General features: G+C 36.7%; 1 protein-coding gene across 1 annotated transcript; it reads left to right on the top strand.

The window, feature by feature from the left end:
- The first annotated feature begins 13,988 nt into the window (after nt 1-13,988).
- Nucleotides 13,989-21,448, top strand: LOC145134803 (trans-Golgi network-localized SYP41-interacting protein 1-like). The gene is made up of 9 exons (XM_079069631.1): nt 13,989-14,165; nt 14,277-14,395; nt 14,766-15,026; nt 15,147-18,002; nt 18,088-18,565; nt 19,431-19,990; nt 20,089-20,242; nt 20,347-20,428; nt 21,028-21,448. The coding sequence occupies exons 2-9, from the start codon at nt 14,279-14,281 to the stop codon at nt 21,128-21,130; spliced, it is 4,611 nt and encodes a 1,536-aa protein (XP_078925757.1). The 5' UTR covers nt 13,989-14,165; nt 14,277-14,278; the 3' UTR covers nt 21,131-21,448.
- Nucleotides 21,449-22,381: the final 933 nt, after the last annotated feature.

The following is a 22,381-nucleotide window of genomic DNA, read 5'->3' on the forward strand; positions in this document are numbered from 1 at the left end:
GAGTTTCGCATTGATTTGGTGTCGGGTGTCGCTCCGATAGCGAAGGCACCATACCGGCTAGCACCGCCTGAGATGCAGGAGCTATCTACGCTGCTTCAGGAGCTGCTAGACCGAGGGTTCATCCGTCCGAGCAGTTCCCCGTGGGGAGCTCCGATCCTGTTCGTGAAAAAGAAGGATAGATCACACAGGATGTGCATTGATTATCGAGAGCTGAACAAGCTAACAGTGAAGAACCGATATCCACTACCGAGGATCGATGATTTGTTCGATCAGCTACAGGGTGCGTCTTGGTTTTCCAAGATTGATCTTCGGTCGGGATACCATCAGATGAGGATTCGGGGTGAGGATATACCGAAGACAGCTTTCAGGACTCGGTATGGGCATTATGAGTTCGTGGTGATGCCATTTAGGCTCACCAATGCTCCACCAGCGTTCATGGATCTCATGAACAGGGTGTGTAGACTGATGATGGACCGGTCGGTGATCGTTTTTATTGATGATATCCTGGTCTACTCTAAGACCAAGGAGCAACACGAGCAGCATTTGAGGGAGGTATTGGAGACCCTGAGGGCGAAGAGGTTGTATGCCAAGTTCTCCAAGTGTGATTTTTGGCTGCGGGAGGTACAGTTTTAGGGGCACATCATCAACCGGGAGGGTATTTCGGTTGATCCAGCAAAGGTGGAGGCAGTGATGAAGTGGGAAGTACCAAAGAATGCTTCCGAGATCCGTAGCTTCTTGGGTTTAGCGGGCTATTATCGGAGATTTATCCAGGATTTCTCCAAGATTGTTGTGCCTTTGACCCGCTTAACCAAGAATAATGTGACTTTGCGTTGGGGTATGGATCAACAATTGGCTTTTGAGACCTTGAGACGGAGACTATGCGAGGCTCCGATTCTAGTGCTACCCGAGGGGTTAGATGATTTGGTGGTTTACTGTGACACATCGATTTCAGGGTTAGGTGTGGTACTGATGCAGAGGGGGCACGTGATAGCTTACGCCTCGAGGCAGTTGAAGCCTCATGAGGCGAACTACCCCACTCATGACTTGGAATTGGGGGCAGTGGTGTTTGCCCTCAAGATTTTGAGGAACTACTTGTATGGGGTGAGGTGCACCATCTATACTGATCACAAGAGTTTGAAGTATTTGGTGGATCAGCAGAACCTCAACATGCGACAGAGGAGGTGGTTGGATGTGCTGAAGGATTATGATTGTGAGATCCTATACTGTCCTGGGAAGGCCAACGTGGTGGCCGATGCATTGAGTCACAAGGCGGCAGGTTCCCCGATTGGGAACGTTTGTTTGAGGATGACCGTGATCTCTCCATTGTTGGATATGATCAAGGAAGCTTAGGTCGAGGGGGTGAAGAAGGAGAATTGGAAGATAGAGTGGATTCGGGGGCAGTACCCTTTGCTTGTTAAGGATAGTCGTGGTCTATTGACACAGTGTAGCCGAGTATGGGTTCTGGTGACTGGAGGAGTGAGACAGAAGATATTGGAGGAGGTGCACAAGTCCAAATTCTCTATACATCCAGGGGATACAAAAATGTATAGAGATTTGAGGCTGAATTACTGGTGGCCCTACATGAAGCGGGAGATCGCCTGGTTTGTGGAGCGGTGCTTGACCTGCAGGAATGTCAAGGCCGAGCATCAGCGGCCGCATGGTAAGGTTCAGTCGCTACCCATTCCCATGTGGAAGTGGGAAGAGATCACTATGGACTTTATTACGAAGTTATCGAAGACGGCCAGGGGAGTGGACGCCATATGGGTGATAGTAGACAAACTGACGAAGAGTGCCCATTTTATTCCAATCTCTGAAAGTATATCTGCGGAGAATCTGGCGGATATATATGTGCGAGAGGTGGTGGCTAGACATGGGGTACCAGTATCGGTAGTCTCTGACAGGGATTTGCGGTTTACATCGAGTTTCTGGAAGAAGTTCCACGAGGAACTGGGCACCCAGCTGCATTTTAGTACAGCGTACCACCCTCAGACCGATGACCAGAGCGAGAGGACGATCCAGACACTAGAGGATATATTGCAAGCATGTGTATTGGATTTTGGAGGGAGCTGGGATACATACCTCCCATTGGTAGAGTTTTCGTACAATAACAGTTATCATGCCAGTATCGATCGGGCTCCATTTGAGATGTTATATGGTCGGAGGTGCAGGACTCCGGTTTGTTGGGACGAGGTTGGGCACCGGGTCATGGGGAGCACTGAAGTAGTGCTCAAGACTACCGGGTTGATTCAGTAGGTGCGTGACCGGCTGCGGGTCGCGCAGAGCCGTCAGAAAAGTTATGCTGACCGGCGGAGATCGGATCTTGAGTTCCAGGTGGGGGACTTTGTCTTACTGAAAGTGTCGCCATGGAAGGGGGTTATCAGGTTTCGGAAGAGGGGAAAGTTAGGACCCCGATTCATCGGCCCATTCAGGATTTTTACCTGGGTGGGCAAGGTAGCATATCGACTAGACCTGCCAGATGAGCTTAGCCAGATTCACAACACCTTTCATGTGTCTCAGCTTTGGAAGTGTGTTACCGATGAGTCCGCATTCGTTTCGTTGGACGACATCCAGGTGGATGAGAGAATGAACTACATCGATACACCTGCTGCCATCTTAGGTAGGAAGACTAAGGTTCTTCGGAACAAGGAAGTGAAGTTGGTAAAGGTGCAATGGCAGCACCGCAAGGGCTCGAGTGGACCTGGGAGCCGGAGGACGAGATACGGGATCACTACCCGGAATTATTTGGATCAGCGGACTTCGAGGACGAAGTCTAGTTCAAGTGGGGGGAGACTTGTAACACCTGTTCCAGGTATTACTTAATTTAATTAAGATTTAGGGTTTTGGTATGTGGACTCGGCGAGTTGGGAGTCCAACTCGTCGAGTAGAGGACATTTCAAGGACGCGGAATCTACACCTTACTCGACAAGTTGGAAGGACAACTCGACGAGTAGGCGCTGTAATGATAAAACCCTAATTTTAGGGTTTGTACCCTATATAATCTCCTTATGAGCCTTGAGGCTGACCTCCCATCAGCCTCCAAACCCTAAAAACGTCTGTGCTAACCCTAATCCCTATTCTCTTCCATTTTGTGAGCTAGAGTGACCTTTGAAGCTTAAGAAGAAGGAGATAGTGAGAAGATCCAGCAAACCAAGCACCCATCCTTGAGCTTAATCATCTTGTGGACTGCTGTAAGTCTTCAAGACTCAATTTTTATCATATAATATGGCTAGATCTTGAGTTTACTCTTCATTTCCTGCCCTTCTTATTGAATGCATGCATGAGATTCATAAAGTTTGCAAGTTTATGAATCTACAGAGCAAAATGGTCCCAAGGTGGGCTAGATCTGGCCTTTGGTTGAGCAAGGACACCATGCAAGGGTTTTAGGGCTTATTTCCCTCTTTTTGGCCATTTTGGCCTAGGGACATGTATTGGACATGCATGTCCATAAAGCCTCCATATTTAGAACGTTTTGAGCACTAGAAACCTTTTTGGAAGGGAGGGATTTTAGATCCCTAGAGTTTTGGACCATATGGCAAAGCGTTGGAGCTTTCCAACCTTTGTTAAGGGCCTTGGAGCATTTGGAACGGTTCTAGAAGGTAAAGTTGGAAACTTTATCCTTCTAGACACCTTAGGGTTTTAGATCTAAGCCCTGGAGTCCCTGGATTCGATGTATCATCACATCAAGCAAAAGGAAGGGGGACTCAACGAGTTGATCTAGGAACTCGACGATTCGAATCGAGTTTCCCCGCTTTCTGAATATCAGGTGAACTCGTCGAGTTGATGAAATAACTCGGCAAGTTGGCTAGGGTTTGATCAGGTTGTCTGGATTCGGCAGGAACGCGACGAGTAGCTAGATGCACTCGACGAGTTGAGGTTAACATGGATTGTTGACTTTGACTTTGACCATGGTTGACCTTGAGGGTAATTTTGGGATTTTGACAAGTCCATCTTATGATGCTTACAGGCAGTTGAGTCGGGGCAATACGTGGGTCATATCTGATTCTAGTTTATCAGCACAACATTCGTGAGAGGTGAGTCTCCTCACCATACCAATGGGTCTAAGGCACCAAGGCCGGCCCATTATATGATGTGTAGTATCCTAGCTGAGATTGTATTATGTGACTTGTTACTTGGTATGAGCTATGAAGTATGTTATTGGTATATGTGGTATGTTGTATGGAAGACCATGGGAGAGCCCATGACACTTGGATGTAAGACCATGTGGAGAGCCCATGGCTTTCCTATCAAAGACCATGGGAGATCCCATGGCACTTAGGTGTAATACCATGTGGAGAGCCCATGGCATCCTGGAGTAAGACCCTCGGGACGAGCCCACGACATCCCTATATGTTGTATACATGACTGGTGTGATATGTGTAGCTGCTATAGCTAGTATGATATGTTGTATGTGATTTGTGTGTGGGTATGATCTGGGGAGCTCACTAAGCATTAGCTTACAGTTTGTGGATTTGTTTCAGGTACATCTGAGCCCAAGGGCAAGGGCAAGGCTTGATGGCGCGGCATGCACTCTTCTCACCAACATTTTATGGGACACTCTGATGTTTTTGAATAAAGTTGTAATGAATTCGAAAACAATTGTTCTGGGATTTCATGGTTTATGGAAATGGTTTGGTTAATTAAAAATGAAAATTTTATTTTCAAAATTTGGGTCGTTACACAAAGCATATTCAAACTTTCTGTACCCAAATAGAAAGATTTCATTCCAAATATGAGTCTAAATATGAGTTATCAGAAACGTTAAGAATCACTTTTTGTGAAATGAAACATAATCCCCTCTTAGAAAACTCAAGAAACATTGTAGATTTGAATATTCATTACTTTGATAAGAAATCGGAAAAGAGAAAGTTAAAACGTACACTTAGAAGGAGCAGCAACAGACTTGGTATCAAACCCAACGATTAAAGTAAGCATGGGGACAAAAATGCCGCCACCACCAAAACCACCAATTGTACTCAAATAGGGTTCTCTTTTAATAATATTTAGAGATACTAAAAAGTATTTATCAACTTATAATGTTTAGACACCGCATAAGCTAATCTAAACATTTTTTTAAAAAAAAAACTTCATTTTCGTACCACTATAAGCTAATATCCTAAAAAGTGTTTATCAATTAATATAAGCATTTCTAAACACCCTTTTAATATGCGAGCTGGAAACTAATTTTCCCCGAGTATCATAAAAAATGTAAAAGTCACCCTAGTAATTGACCTTCACTTATTAGTTATGAAGCAAAATCAACCATTTCATCAGCTTTAACCTGCAATCATATTTCACGGTTCAGATTTCAATACAAACTCTTTAAAGACTATTCAAAACAATAAATACAACCCAAAATTTTAGACCTGCAAACTGCTATATTTAAACAATACAGATTTAAGCAAATCTAGATATTAGTAAAATAAAACACTAACAATGATAGTAAGAATCATTCGAAGAAAATATCGTTATTATAAGAGATTGATTAATAAAATATGGTTGTAATACTATGTGATGAAATCTTAAATTAGATGAGAAATAAAGTCCACTTTATGAGTTACATATTACATATTTCTATTAACCATAAGGAAACATAAGTACAACTCCATTATAATTAAAAAAAATACAAATCATTCCTTAGACTATATGCCAAGTCATACCTTGCAATAGGGATGAGAATTTGGCCGGAAAACCCGAACCGAACCGAAACCCGAACCGAATTAGGCCCGAATAAGCAATTCGATTCGGTTTTCGGGTATCTATATGAGGCTTATTCGGTTTTCGGGTTATTCGGTCCGGGTTACCCGAATAAGGGCTTATTCGGGCCAAAAGGACCGAACCGAATTTGAAAAGTCACAATTTTTATTTTCTGTTTCAGCATGTTGGCAAATTTTTAGCCAACTTTGAAGTGTCATAACATCTTCGTTATTTGTCCGATTAGACCGATTTTTTTTCCAGCTTGTAGTTCACAAATTAAACTACAATTTACACTACTTAAATGCGTTATTTGGTTGTATATTCAGTGAGATACAGACCCCTAAACATGAGGTATTAAAGTTGAGTTTTTCTGTTTCAGCATGTTTGCAAACTTTTAGCCAACTTTAAAGTGTCATAACGTCTTCGTTATTTGTCCGATTAGCCTGATTTTTTTTCGTGTTTGTAGTTAACAACTTAAACTACAGTTTACACTATTTAAATGCATTATTTGGTTGTATATTCAGTGAGATACATGCCTCTAAACATGGGGTATTAAAGCTGCGTTTTTCTGTTTCAGCATGTTTGCAAATTTTTAGCAAACTTTGAAGTGTCATAACGTCTTTGTTATTTATCTGATTAGCCTGATTTTTTTTCAAGGTTGTAGTTCACAATTTAAGCTACAATTTATACTATTTAAATGCATTATTTGGTTCTATATTCAATGAGATACATGCTCATAAATAAGGGATATTAAAGCTGTTTTTTTTTTACAAAAAAAAATACTAACATTTACTTTATTATAATAGATCCTACATATGTTCGAGATGTTTTGACCCCCGCAAAAGAAGATTTCAAAATTTGTAGAGCTATGGTTGGATTTCTAGATAAATTCAAGGTGAAATACGACATAGTATCGACGTCAACAAAACCGATGGCACATCGTTTTTTTTGGAGAAATATGTTATGTGTACAAACATAAATTCTAACTCTTTTTGCACATTTGAAAAAATTATATATACTTTGTATTATTTTTAATTAACAAATTTGTTTCTTTAAAATATTTGTTATGAAATCATAAACTACAAAATTCATACAGAATACAATATTTATAATCACATTGTAAATGTTATTTGGGTTATTCAGGTTATTCGGGTTATACAATCATAATACGGTTTATCCGGTTCTTTTCGGTTATAATAGGTTCTTAATCATCTTGTACATGTTATTTGGGTTATTCGGGCCGGAACCGAACCGAACCGAATAATACCCAAACCGAACCGAATAACATCCCTACCTTCCAAAAGTCAGATGTTTCAATTTATATTGGATAAAGGGTGACTTAATAACTCCTAAAAGCTTGGAGCTTGAGGGTTACGGTCCACAAAACCATAATCAAAGTTGATTACTCTTCAAAACATAAAATCCAAATTGATTACTCTTCAAAACCCAAAAAATGGAGAAAAACATAGAAAAAATTAAGCTACTGATTAGAACAATAATAAAGAGAAAAATATGGAGATTCATTAGAAGTTACCTCTCAACATATTTCCAAATCTTCGAACGCCAGTTAACAAAGAGAGAATCTAATCATTTAAAAATAAATATGATATAGTAAAAATAATGTTCATAAAAAAATAGAAAGAGAGAGGGAACTTTTGACCGAATCTGAAACCTAATTCCACTCTGATTAATCTTCAAAATCGATATGCCAAAGAGATAAGTGGGATATACCAATAAGAAAATCAGAATAAACGTTCATAAGCTAAAAAATAATTTAAAAGAAAGATGGACTTGAATGTGAATACTATTTTTCAAATCGATAAATGTTCAAACCCTACAACCCAATAGAGAATCAACACACAATAAACACAGAAAATTGGGGAGAGAAATTTACCTCACAACAATCTTAAAAATCCAATCCAAATCCCAAACACCATAATTTGTAAACCTCAGTTATAAAATCTGTTGAAAATAGAGACAAGGGCAGGAACAAACGTACAAAGTGTGATGGATCGGGTAAGGTGCGTGGGAGGAGTAAGAAGAGTGTATGCATATAGAAGGAACAATCGAAAAAAAGAGTTGCAACTTATTTCAATTTGGGGTTTTAGGGTGGGGACAAAGGTGTTGATTTTGGGAGGAGAGGGAATTAGGTCAAATAATAATTCGGAGACCAAGAGGGAATATTCATTACTTAGATAAGAAATTGGGAAAGATAAAGTGAAAACGTACACTTAGAAAGAGCAGCAGCAGACTTGGCATCAAACCCAACAATTAAAGTAAGCATGGGGACAAAAATGTCGTCACCACCAAAACCACCAACTGTTCCAAATGCAGAACCCAAGAACCCTATTATCGTTGCCATAACAATTCTCCAATTCAACTCTAATTCCTGAATGAAAACATCAAAGATGAAAAACCCATTCGGTTATAGAATCAAAAGCGTCAACGATCATAATTACGGGACTTACAAGCCAGATTCTATCGTCGGAGGAAGAACACATAGCATCGGGGAAGAACACATAGGATCGATTTGATGTATGAAATCGATGGGTGACCCTTTCCGGTAAAAAAGAGGAATGATTAGGTTCAATTGAGAGAGAGAAAGAGGGTAGATGACGAAGGAAAGAAGAGAAGCGTGTAACGGTGTTTGAGTAATAAGGATGATGTCAGCAAACAATCCAACGGTGAAAAATTAAGGATTGAAATGTAATGAATGACCCTGATTTCTTAAGATTAGAATTTAGGGTTTTTTTTAATAATATTTAGAGATTGGAGAGTATGCAACAACCGCATGAAGCATGAAACCAAAACAAAATCTTATGTTGTATTTTTTTTTTTCAATCTCTTTTATATGTGATTGATAACGATATTTATACACAAAAATCATAACACTCACCATTATGATGATTAACTCGGTATTAAACACACATTTTATAACCGATGAATGTGTTTAACAATCACCATTATGGTGTTTAACTCGTTTAACTCATTTTTAAACACACAAACTATAACGGAAAATACGATTAATTTGACAAATAAAATCAAAAATTGTGTTTAACCTTTTTGAACAACAATTTTATTTCATGAGCACCTGATCAAATATCAATATTTTTAACATCACTATCTAGGGATTACTTTTTATTATTTTGTCTAGACAAGACATACACTTATGTTTAAAAACCTAATTTTCAAAAAAGATATATATTAATAATTAACAACAGTTGGCTGTAAATAATTTTGAGATCTTAAATTGTTTCCTACCTTTTATGCCTATAATTATTCCTACCCACTAAAATTATGACAAATCACCATCCAATTAATTTGTATTTGATATATTCCTAATATAGTCTTAATAAGTTAGTTAAAAAAAATATAGAATGATGACACTTGTCATAATTTTATTTGGTAGGAACATTTGTAGGCATAACAAGTAGGAAACAATTTAATTTCTCAATAATTTTTAGTTGTGAAATGTTTTTATTTAAAATAAAAAATAACACCTTTATTTTATTTTGGTCGGCCAACAAAGAATCAACAAGGGAAAATGACTTAAAAAGGTAACTATGTTTCAATTTTGTACAAAAAACACCATTTAAGTATACCCTGTTCAAAAAAATACCATCTAACAAAAGAATTTGTTCAAAAAATACCATCTAAAATCACATTTTGCTCTTTGATTCTATCGTGGTAACCGATTCTGCCGGTGAGGAGGTAAATGTTACCGGGAAGAAAAAAAATAAACAATTACGTGGCTTCTCCCTCTATTACGTGGAATAACCCTTTCGCAAAAATCAAAATCACATAGAACACGTTGGAGGTTTTTTCACAGACGGTGAAATTAGGGTTCGCTTTTCACGCCGATTTTTCACTCAAGGTGCAAGGTATGCTTACTGTCGATGTTTACCATGGTGGGAACTTTGTCCCTAAGCCATTAGTGTACTTTAATCCTTTGAAAAAATCTGTTACGGGAGTTGATTTCAAAAACATGGGGTTTAAGGAGTTCATCTTACAGCCTCGAAAATTAACCAAGGAAAGGTGCACTGATGTATATTATTGTCTTCAAAATCGGTCTGTGGTAGATGGATTGAGAGAACTAAGAGATGATAATGACTATGTAAGGTTTCTTGATGCTGGGTATGCCAATGATTGTAAAATCAATGTGTACATTGATGAATATCAAGAGCCAATCATGGAGTGGATTGACGAAGAAAAAGCTGAAGAATGGGACACAGAAAGTGATGAATATGAGGATGATGTAGACTCAATCATGTCAGATGATATATCAGTGGACCATGAACTTGATGATGAAGTTATTCCATTAAAGAAATCTACAGATCCGTTTTTGGCCCACACAAATGTTATTCCAAAGGGAGGGGCTAATGATGAAGATAGTGGCAGCACAGATGAAGTTTACTTTCCTGTTCATGATCCTAACCAACAATGGGACACAATGAAACCTGTCTTAGGTATGAAATTTTGTGATCGTTATGAACTTAAGCAAATGATTACCAATTATGCTGTTTCTAATGGTTACAATTTGTGGTATGAAAAAAATGATGCAAGTAGATTATTAGTTAGGTGCAGTAAAGTTGAAGGAAAGGCATGCTGCCCTTTTAGATTGTGGGCTACTTGGATGAGCCAAGAAAATTCATTCCAAATCAAGTCACTGATTGATGAACATAATTGTTGTAGAGCAGTAAATCTGGGGTCAATTGTCACATTTAGGTGGATTGGAAAAATGTTAATTCGTGACATATTGGAACAACCCAAGCTTAGTTACAGGAAAATGAAAGCGTTGGTGAAGACTAATTTTGGTCTTAATGTGAGTGTCGGGCAATGTAGAAATGCTAGAAGGTTTGCATTGGATGAAATTGAGGGAAGTTTGGTGGGACACTATGAAAAGCTATGGAACTATGGTGCTGAGTTGTTGAGGGCTAATCCGGGTTCAACAGTCCAAATAGATGTAGATATTATGCCTGATTCTACAGTGTACTTTTCGAAGATGTATGTTTGCTTGAAGGGTGTCAAAGATGGCTGGATTGAAAGGTGTAGGAGGGTGATTGGTATTGACGGATTTTTTCTGAAGGGTATTTGTAGAGGTGAGGTATTAGCAGCTGTTGGTAGGGACTCCAACAATCAAATATATCCCCTGGCATGGGCTGTAGTTGCAGTTGAAAACAAGCAAACTTGGAAGTGGTTCTTAGATTTACTACTTGATGACATTGAGATGGGAGATGGGACAGGGCTAACAATCATTTCTGACCAGCATAAGGGTCTAGTTGAGGCTGTAAAGGAGAGAGCACCAGGAAGTGAGCATAGGCAATGTGCTAGGCACATCTATGCCAACTTTAAGAAAAAGTTTACGGGTGTTGAGTTTAAGAGGCTTTTTTGGATTGCTGCGAAGTCTACAACACAAAAAACATTTGAAGCTACAATGAGGGAAATTAGGCAACTTAGCATAAATGTTTATGACCACTTGATGGAAAGAGATCCAAGCACATGGTGTAGGGCATTTTTTTTTGGAAGATAGGTGTTGTGATGCCGTAGAGAATGGCATATCAGAATCCTTCAATTCTGTAATGGTAGAGGCAAGGAAAAAACCAATAATAACTATGCTTGAAGAAATTAGAGTCTATGTCATGGAGAGAATGTTCAATCAAAAGAAGAAGGGAGAAAAATTGAACTTGCCAATCTGTCCCTCCATCAGAAGGAGGATTGAGAATTTGAAAAAAGCACAAAGGTTTGTTACTTACTTCAAAAGCTAATTTACTTAAGGTAAAATAATTAATTTTCTATAACATTTCATCACAGGTATTGGGAAGTTACTCCAAGTGGTCCACAACAATATGAGGTCAGATTATTGCATGAAGGATATGGAGTTGACTTGAACAACAGAACTTGTGCATGCAGATCCTGGCAGATTAGTAGGATACCGTGTTTGCATGTCATTGCAGCAATATTGTTTTTGAATGGGAATGTAGAGGACTATGTTTCAGTTTGGTTCACAACAGGCATGTTTGGAAGTTGCTATAGATATACAATAAAGCCAATTAATGGAGCTGATTTATGGCCAACTGTAGTTGCCAATACCATCTTGCCACCAAGGCGTAGAAGGCTGCCTGGGAGACCAAAGGTGAACAGGAAGAAATGTCCTACGGAAAAAGAAGGAAGGCATACTGTTAGTAAGAAGGGAGGGATTCCAAAATGTGGTCACTGTAAGCAAGAAGGTCACAATAAAAGAGCATGTCCATTATTGAACCAAGGTTGGCTTCTTAATTACAATACACATAACCATTTTCTCTTGATTACAATACACAAACACTTTCTCTTGATGCAGTTACAAATGAAGTACCAGAAGACGCGTTTGTGGCAGATGAAGTAGAAGACAATGAGGAGGAGTATGTAGCGGATGACGTACAAGACCAGGAGGAGGAGTATGTGGCAGATGAAGTTGAAGACCATGAGGAGGGTTATGTCGCAGATGAACCTGTTGTTGATGTGGGGGGAAGCAGGGAAAACATTAGCAGTGTGAAGAAGAGAAAAGGCCCTTCTGAGAGAATCATAAAGATGAAGCTGAAGAGAAGGGTGGGCGGTACTGAGGATAATATTGGAAACCCAGTTAATTTAAGTTAGGTCATGTGTTTGTTTATGCCTGAACTGTGAAAGGCACATCTTTTGGTGCATAGTGCACATAAAACTTATGTTTGTTTATGCCTAAAACTATAACAGGCACATCTTTTGGTGCATAATGCACATAAAACTTATGTTTGTTTATGCCTAAAACTTTTAAAGGCACATCTTTTGGTGCACACTGCACATAAAACTATTGTTTAATGTTTGTTTAATGTTAGTTTGCTCAATTACCTTTAGCTTGTTAAATTTTTTAATTAGATGTGGATGTATCAACTGTTGGAAGGGGTAAAATCGTCCAACTTGTACCAGCCGTATGCTGATGTAATCATGTGTTTCTACATCTCATTGATCTCATAATAATACAACATAAACTAGTCGGAAATGACATGTTATAAAACAGAATGAACATTAAAGGGCAGCAAAAGCACCCTTGATTACATTACCATTATGCCCTTCACTGTTATATCAATACCTTCACTGTTATACCAATATCATTTTTTTGTTTTATCAAAAAAACCTTCACTGTTATACCAATACCATTTATTCACTGTTATACATCACCTTTATAGTTACAACTACATTACCATTATAGTTAAAATGTGTTTCAATTCAAAAAACACAAAACAAAGAAAATAGAATAAACATTAAAGGGCAGCAAAAGCACCCTTGATTACATTACCATTATGCCCTTGATTACATTACCATTAAAGCTACAAAAGCATCCTTTTACAAAACACATTGGAATCAACCATTCCATTCATTTTCCCTATACTACATCATGAATTTCACTACAAGCAGAACAAAAAGCATCCACAAACAACATTTTTGAATCTCTAATGTCCTGCTCATTTCATCGAGTTTCTTTCTAAAACTCATACCATCCTCATCTGTCTTCATCTTGTAAGATTTCAAATCATTTTCCAATATTGAAATCTTGACTTCCATTAAGTTTGTTTCTAGTTCTTCTTCATCATCATCAACCCATTTCCAGAACTTACAACTTTCCTTATTTCGATCCTTCATATTCAGGAAAATAAGTCACATAACCAAGAAATTATTTAGGTGATGGAAATAAAAAGCTAGCTTTAAGCTAAACTTACAAAGGAGTATGGACAAACCATAAACTTTTTTCCAGGATTAGCTTTGGTTGTTGATGTCCAAATTCGAGCAATGTACCCACAATCACAATGCTTTCTACCAACATTAGATTTTGAAATGTTGGTTCTTGACTTGGATATGACGGATTTAGAGGAAGAAGAAGACGCCATAGAAGAAGAAGGAGGAAGTCGTTACAGAGGAGTAGAGATGTTTGCCCTAATTTATTTCAACGATGGGTTACAAGGGGGGATATATCCTACCTGTAAACTCCATGCCAACTAGATAATCCACACATTAAGAAATAGATGCCAAGTCAGCCATTCTCATCTCCACCCGGTTACCACACTGAATCAAAGAGCAAAATGTGATTTTAGATGGTATTTTTTGAACAAATTCTTTAGTTAGATGGTATTTTTTAAACATGATATACTTAAATGGTATTTTTTTTGTACAAATTGAAACATAGTTACCTTTTTAAGTCATTTTCCCAATAACAACAAATCAAGGTACCATGTAATTTCTGTTTTATAATTTCTCGTTCAACGTCCCTACGACGCCGTATTCAACGAGTTCTCACTTAGCGGGTGACTATCGTTTACGCACACTGCAAAACGTTAAAACCAAATTCGACCGTCTTCCACGCCAGATCAACAACGAGAAAACCCCCAATTTCCATCGTTTTCGAGATCATATGCTTCAAATCCGATTCAACTATAGTCGCATTCCTTCTCAAATCTAAGGTATCATCTTAACCTAATTCTTTTAGGTTAAATCATGCATATTGAATGAAAACCCGAGGAAGATTTGATTTCAATGCGTTAGATCTAATCGGTTTATATCACGATCCACAGATATGGAAGATGATAATGATTTGGAGCAGGTCACGGGGAGTCCAACAGCTGGAGAGAATGGTTTTGTTCATATAGAGTCGGTTGATTCTGCTCAAATGGATGGCGGTTCAATTGATCAGGTGAGTCCAGTGTTTCTTTAGTTAAATCTTCGATTCCATTATCAACGACTTTAGTAATCTTTAATTTTGGGGTAAATAGTATATTCTACTTGATGAAATTTAGTTGTGATACGATTTTTTGATGTCCAACTAACTAGTTTTCAACTTCAAAATCATCTCAATTCGAGAGCTTCCATGGAAATTTTGACAAATAGATTAAACTTATTACTGTAAGGTTTTACATTTACAATTTAGCACATATTTAATGGTTTATGACCCTTTCCCTTCTCTTGAATGATTTGCCAACACAGTTTCTCGAATCACTTATTGTATCTGTTGTACACCTGTATTATTTGTGTTGATAAGTTAAAGATTAGCAAGCTATCTTCAGGTTGAGCGTCTCGAGCAGGATGATGGAGTAGTGGTAACAGGAGTAGATGCTGTACAGGATGAGCCACTTAATGTAAGGACAGCTGAAGATGTGGGACCCGATGAGTTTGTAGATTGTCCAGATGACTTGGTTTCAAATGAAGCGAGATCCCCTGCTGTTGTCAATAGGCCACACCAACTGCCATTTAGGGATGATGATACAGAAGTTACTCAACATACTGCTCCTGACATTGAAAGGGAAATCCTTCCACAGGACAACGAGGTTGGCTATAACCTTTTCTTCTTCTTCTTCTTCTTCTTCTTCTTCTTCTTCTTCTTCTTCTTCTTCTTCTTCCAATGCCATAGGGATGTGTCAATTGTATTAAATAAGCTTCTCTTGCAGGAAGAGAATGGAGTTCTGATAAAAGAAGTTAGTAATCTTCATCATCTGCTCAAGGCTCTAAGCAAGCAAAAGCCACTTACTGATGGGACTGATGTTGTAGAGGGTGGTGAAAAGTCTGTGTTATCTTTGCATGAGATGGTAAAGGAGTGTTCCAAGTTTATTGAGATTTCTTTGAATGAGCAGTCACATGCTGAGGCCACAATCAGTGAACTCAATGCCACCTTACATATGAAGGATAAAGAGATTGAGGATCTTATGGTGAGGGTCAATGACCACTCTATATCTCAAGATGTAGTAGCACTCAAGTCTGATGAATTATCATCTGTTGATGCCATTGTAGATAGGATTTTATATTCTTTTGCACCTGCCTTTGGCGATGCAGGATTGTCTAATACATCTGTTAGTGAGAAATTATCTCATCTTGAGAGAACTACCTCCTTCTTACTTGAGAAGTACTACAACTTCCTTTCTGAAATCGAATCACATAGCCATTGTTTGGCTGAGGTTAAGCCAGATTTCCATATGCAAAATGGAACAGAGACAGTTTTCATCACTGTACGAGAGGAGTTGCTTGAGTTAAAAAGGAAAGAACTTGAGGTAACCAACAAAAATACCCATTTAGAATATCAATACGGACAGTTCATGGAGCAAATTGACAAAAACAGAGAAACAATTGAGTTTCTAAACACAGAGATCACAAAACTTAAAGGGGAAGTTGAACAGGAGAAGACAAGGTATACTAATACCAAAGAAAAACTTAGCATGGCTGTTACAAAAGGAAAGGCATTGGTCCAACAGCGTGACTCACTGAAACAATCAGTTTCTGAAAAAACCAGTGAACTAGAAAGATGTTTGACTGAATTGCAAGAAAAGTCAACTGCCCTAGAGGCTGCTGAGTTTAGGAATAATGAGTTGGTGCAGACTGCATTTTTGGCTAATTCGCTACAAGAAGCTCTTACACAAAGAGACATGATCCTTCAAAGATGTGGAGAAATTTTATTGCTAAGTGGTGCTGCAGCTGAACTTCAGTCATCAGATATCATTGAAGGGATTACATGGCTTGCAAATGAAAGAAGTAGACTAGCATCCCTATCTGTTGAATTTGAGAGACTCACTTATGCATATAATCTGGCTCAAGATCAATCTTTTAAGCTACAAGATGAAAACCATGCAACAATGGAGGCTGCACGTGTCCAGATTGATCGTTTGACTGCATCATTGTTAGCAGAATCACAGGAGAAGTATTATCTTGAACATGAATATGAAGATTTGACAACCAAGTATGAAGGATTAGAACAACACATAGCTTCTACTGAATCATCGCCTATGGACAATGAAGTACTTGAAAAGATTCAAAGTCTTTTGTATGTAAGGGATCATGAATCCAAGCTGTATGAGCAAATTCTCGAGGAAGAAAAGATGCATAAGTTTCAGTTTTCTGAAGAACTTCGTGGATCAAAAGATGAGAAGAACACTCTGCAAATAAATCTTCAAAGATCCGAAGAGAAAGCCTCATTATTGAGGGAGAAATTGTCTATGGCAGTTAAAAAGGGCAAGGGTCTTGTTCAAGAACGTGAGAATATGAAACAACAAATGGCCGAAAAGAACACTCAGATTGAGGGGTTAACTCTTGACTTACAGAAACAAGAATCAACACTGAGTGAATACAGGAACCAGATCAATAACTTGGAATCTGATCTCCTGCTTTTGAAAGAAGAAAAGGGTCAACTTGAACAGTTTCTATATCAAAGCAATAGCATGTTACAGAATGTACTTGAAACAATTGATGGTATTATTCTGCCAGTTGATCTAAAAGAGCCAGTTGAAAAGGTGAAATGGTTAGCAACATATTTAAGTGAAACCCAAGTCAGCAAGGCACAGACAGAGCAGGAGCTAGAATACATAAAAGATGAAGCTGGTATGTTGACCAGTAAGTTGACCGAAGCATTGACAACCATGAAATCCCTTGAAGATGCAGTATCAGTTTCAGAGAGAAAATTTTCTCAATTAGCTCAAGAAAAGAACGAATTAGACATTTTAAAGACAAACTCAGAACAAGAAGTACAGATTCTAAATGAGGAGATCAGTACATTGAACAAGAAGTTGGTGGAAGTGTTGACAAACTTGAAATCACTTGAAGATACACTCTCAAACTCAGAGAAAACCATCACTCAACTAACTAAAGAGAAAATACATGTTGAAGAGGAGTTACATAAAGCAATAGGGGAAGCTACTTCTCAAACAAACAGGTTTCAAGAAACCTCTGCTCATAAAAACTCCCTTGAAGAGGCACTTTCACTTGCAAAAAACAACATACATGTGCTCATGAGTGAAAAAGAAGAGGCTCAAGCTAGCAAAGTTGCTGTTGAAATGGAGCTACAGAAAGTTAAGGAGGAAGCTTCCACACATTCCATTAATCTAGAAGAAGCTTACAAGACTATAAAGTCCCTTGAAGATGCAATGTCACAGTTAAAGACGAATGTTTCTCAGTTTTCACAAGAAAACGAGAAGGCATTAGATAGTAGAAGTGTATTAGAGAGTGAGATAAAGAAGCTCAAAGAAGAAACTGAGTACCATAAGAACACTGTTTCTTATCTTGTTGGGGAAAAGAAGAAAGCTGAACAGGATATTTTGACCCTCAAAACCGAGTTAAATACATGTAATGATAGATGGGGTCAAGAGCTCTCTAGGTTCTTAGGAAATCTTCAAGTGCTGTTAAAAGATGAATCTTTATTCACTTTGTTCAAGAAAAGTTTTGAGAAAAAAATCGAAAGCTTAAAAGAAATCGACTATGTTCTCAAAGACATAAATTGCAGTTTTGATTCAGAACAGTTTCAAGATCATCGTTTAATCGAGGTAATAAATAATATCATCAGTTCTTACCATTTTAGTCATTTAGTTTCATGTTTTTCTCTTTTATCTCATTTCTTATGATTTACAGGAAAGTTGGGATGCTGGATTTGGCAATGATTGGAACATTGGGATGCTTGAAGAGTTGAATGCAGAAGACAGTGAGGGTATTATTGGTTCAGATGTTGGAAAAAGTTTGGATAAGTTGAATGCTAGAAACCAAATTCTTGCTGATCAATTTGGTAGTTTCTCTATACTGATTGATGACATGATTGCATCTCTGTTGAAAAAACTGGAGGTAATAAAGAATACTATGCCATCTGTGGTTAAGCAAACAAAAGACTTAGAGGGTGAATTAGAGAAAGCTAGATTAATGTATGATAAAGCCAAAGAAGAAAATGATGCATACCATGGAAAGGTATTTAAATTGGAGAGAGAATTAGAAGCATCTGGAAACATGTGCAAAGAGATAAGCTCTAAATTAATAGATTATCGGACAAAAGAGGAGAACTGGAATGAAAGAGAAAGGGAGTTGTCTGCTCAAAGTACTTCCTCCATTAAAGATCATGGTAAACTTTTTTTTTTCCTATTATAATCATACATTCATTTCATTATAATTTCTAGTGATGAAAGTCATACACTCGGGTAGTGTTTGGTATGATGGAATCAAGGTAAAAGTGTTATTTTTATCATAACTTATTTGGGTTTTAATATGTTTTTATTATCTTTATTGTTTCATTGGGTGTTTTTTCTTCACTCCATCGTGGATTGGAATGAAAATTTATAATATATACCCCATTTTTGTTTATGTAACTTCTAATGACACAAATATTTTTGAATTTTCATTTATATTTATATATATATATATATATATATATATATATATATATATATATATATATATATATATTAAATCCAAGGGAGCTTAGCAATAGTACTTTTTTTACCTTTAGGTTTTTGCCACAAGAATTTAGTGAATTTGACATAAAAAACACAAAAAACCTCCTTTTGAATTTTGCCACCATATTTTCTCAACTTTGGCAACTTTAACATTATTGTCACAACACTCTTGGATTTTATCCACCAATGTCCCTTTTTTTGGTTGTACAAATTTTAGGGGGTGTCAACTTACTCCCCTATTTGTGGTGATTACAATTTCAACACATATCTTTTAAAATTTGCCGATTTTTCCCATAATACCCCAAAAGCGGCATAGCCGCGGGTTCTTTACTAGTTTTACTTAATTTTCAAGTTTCTTTTTTAAAAACAACGAAAAAGTGTTATCCTTTATTATAAGTTATTTGGGTTTTAATGAGCTTTATTATCTTTAATTTATATTTGTAAATAAAAGTTCATCAACTATAGTTAAAATAATTTATAGAGTTAAAATTACACATTTCATTCATTTTTATACATGATGATTTTGTTTTTCAGAGGATGAGGGTGTTTTATCAGCTTCAGAGATAAACAGGCTGTTTGATAAGATAGATGGAATCGCAATCCCTTTCCCTTTCTCAAACCTTGTAATTGAAGAATCCTTGGACCCTGTTAAAAAGCTGTTTTACATAGTTGATAGTGTAAAGGAATTACTAGAGCAGATAACCCTATTGTCTCATTCAAAAGAGGATCTTGTCTCAAAACAAACCGTAGAAGTTGAGCATTTGAAAGGGGAGTTATCTTTAGGGTTACAGAGCATTATTCAGAAGTTTGGAGGCGAGGAATATTCTGGAGTCAAGAAATCTGCTGCTGACGTGGCAGGACTGATCCCAGTGTTGGAGAGGCTCATTCAGGGTGTTGTTCTGGATGGTGAAAATTCAAGATTTAAATTGATGGAGACCCAAAGGGTAAAAGAGGAATTAACAAACAGGGTTAAATTGCTTGAAGATTATATTGAAAATAATAGGACAGGTGTACAGGATAAGATACAGGAAAGAGGGATCTTTGAACCTCCTTCGTTGCCAGCTGGATCAGAGATATCAGAAATTGAAGATCAGGTATGTTATCTGTTTGGAGTTAGTTAATGCTGTATTGTATACACAAAGTAGAATATAGATAATTGACCATTTTACCCTTGTATTTTTTTGGGGTACAGAGCCCAGTTGGGAAAGTAGGGGGGTTGCCTTTAGTGCCATCTGCTGCCCAGGTGAGATCCTTACGAAAGGGATCAAATGACCAGCTTGCCATTACCATTGATTCAGAATCTGAACGTTTGCTTAATGATAAATCTGAAAGTTTTGAAGATAAAGGTTTGTTTTTTATTTTTTTTTGATAAATAATAACTTGTACCCTTACCCTTGGGTCACCAGACAGATTATTTGGGAAAAAGTGTTGAATTCTTAAATACTTTCAGGTCATATATTCAAATCACTCAACACATCGGGTCTTGTCCCAATCCAGGGGAAAATGATTGCAGATCGAGTCGATGGAATATGGTAACTATTTTAACTTACTTTTACTATTTCAGTTTCAGAAAATGACTTTGGAAAATGGAAGTGAAAATAATAAATTTGTAAAATGTTACGACTACTGACTTAATGGGTAACCTCTCATTTCTTTGACTTTTATATTAGAGCATCTCCAAATCCAATGGTGTAGCTTTTTACTAATATTTTATTTTAATAAGTTTTTTTTACCATTAAATCAATGGTGTAGCATTAGAGGAAGGGAAGGGGTAAGATGGGAAATCAGCAAAATAATGGAATCAGGGCATTTAGTTTTTTATTTCTGTTAGAAGTAATAATAATAATTTGTATTATTTTTATTTATTTTATATAACAATAATACATTAATAATAAATATCAATGACTTCGTACATTTCCATTTATACAAAGTATCTAATTTTATACTATTTCAAGTTTCCAACTTTCTAATATTTATGTTTTTGTAAAATTTAAAAATATACAGTTTATATTTAATCGTTATTAATTTATTTTTTATGAAGTCAAACGAACATTTTAGTTTTATTACTTAAAAATTATTTGGTGATACTGGATTTAATTTGTTATCTGTTATTTGTTATCTGTGTGTGCAGGGTATCTGGTGATCGGGCTTTGATGCGTCGACCTCGGGCAAGGTTGGGGCTTATAGTGTATTGGATTGTGTTGCACCTATGGCTTTTGGGCACTATTTTGTGACCATTATGATTACATCATACATGCACAGAAGACAGCATGTACCATAGACAACTACAAGTAACTTTACTTTGAGTGTTTTTCTTTATAGTTTTTAATATTAATTTTTTTAAGAGTTGATGTAGATGTAAAAAAAATTAATAGTTAATTGTTCTTTTGATTCTCTGAAATCAGATTTTAGGGATTCAGAGAATCCATAACCATAAGCCTCCATGTTGTTGGAGAATGTTCCAGTCTTGTCATTATATCTAAATCTGGTTTTCTGTTAGGCACTTTACTTTGACTGATATGTAATATGTAGAGCTGTGTTTTTAAATTTAACATATTTGATCTCTTGAAGATAAATATAACCTAAAACGGGGTTTTTTTTTTTTTTTTTTTTTTGGGTCGAAATGTGATCTAGGTTTAATCTATTGAAGACCTTGAAACTCCATCAATATCAACGTAATTAATTAATTTTTAATCCATGTCAGCAAAAAATAACTATGGTGATTGGTAAAGTCATTTTTGATTTTTTACCTGACTGAAATCGAGAGCTATATTATATAAGAAACTAAAATAATAAGATGGTTAGATGCTAACCTTTTAAATATATATCACGATAAATATCATTTGTTTTTGTGGATGAAAAGCAAGTAAGGAAGTAAAGTTGTAACCACTTATCATAGGAATCATGTGAATTGCAAAATAAAATGTCTTATCAGAAAAATGTGACATTTACACAAAATTTTAATGTCAGAGAGAATAGTAACATGTACTCTTTTTAATGTGATGTGCTTTCTTTTATACATCACATGTCCTTCAACAATAGAAAAATATTCCACTAAAGTTATTTTTTAAATTAGTTGATTGTGTTCTTCATGTTAATTTTATTAGTTGATCTATGTATTTTTTTTGGTGAAACTTATGCTGGATTTTTGAAATGTGATTTCAAAAGTCATAAAATAAAATCGATATTTTAAATTTGTCACACTTAAATTTTATTTTTCCCATTATCTTACGACTTTTAAAAAATAAATTGAGCATGTGACACACATGACATATAGAACTAGTCAAAAACCGAAAACATACACATAAATGTCAACTAATCAAATTAATATGTACGACCATTTACCAATTTAAAAAAGAGAAATTTATAGAACTAACCTAATCTTCTAATGACTTAACCCAAAATAGCAAAATAAATTGCATTTATCCGAAAACAGCCGTCGTCCACTCCATCTCCTTAATTACATTGCTCAAGTATCTAACATC

The sequence above is a fragment of the Lactuca virosa genome, chromosome 8, assembly GCF_052849685.1.
Source record: "Lactuca virosa cultivar CGN04683 chromosome 8, Lactuca_virosa_CGN04683_v6, whole genome shotgun sequence".
Classification (NCBI taxonomy): Eukaryota; Viridiplantae; Streptophyta; class Magnoliopsida; order Asterales; family Asteraceae; genus Lactuca; species Lactuca virosa.

Coding starts and splice junctions, on each gene's coding strand:
- LOC145134803 (XM_079069631.1), top strand. CDS start 14,279: ATGGAAGATGATAATGATTTGGAGCAGGTCACGGGGAGTCCAACAGCT. Junction 15,027..15,146: donor TCCTTCCACAGGACAACGAG/GTTGGCTATAAC, acceptor CTTCTCTTGCAG/GAAGAGAATGGAGTTCTGAT. Junction 18,003..18,087: donor AAGATCATCGTTTAATCGAG/GTAATAAATAAT, acceptor TATGATTTACAG/GAAAGTTGGGATGCTGGATT.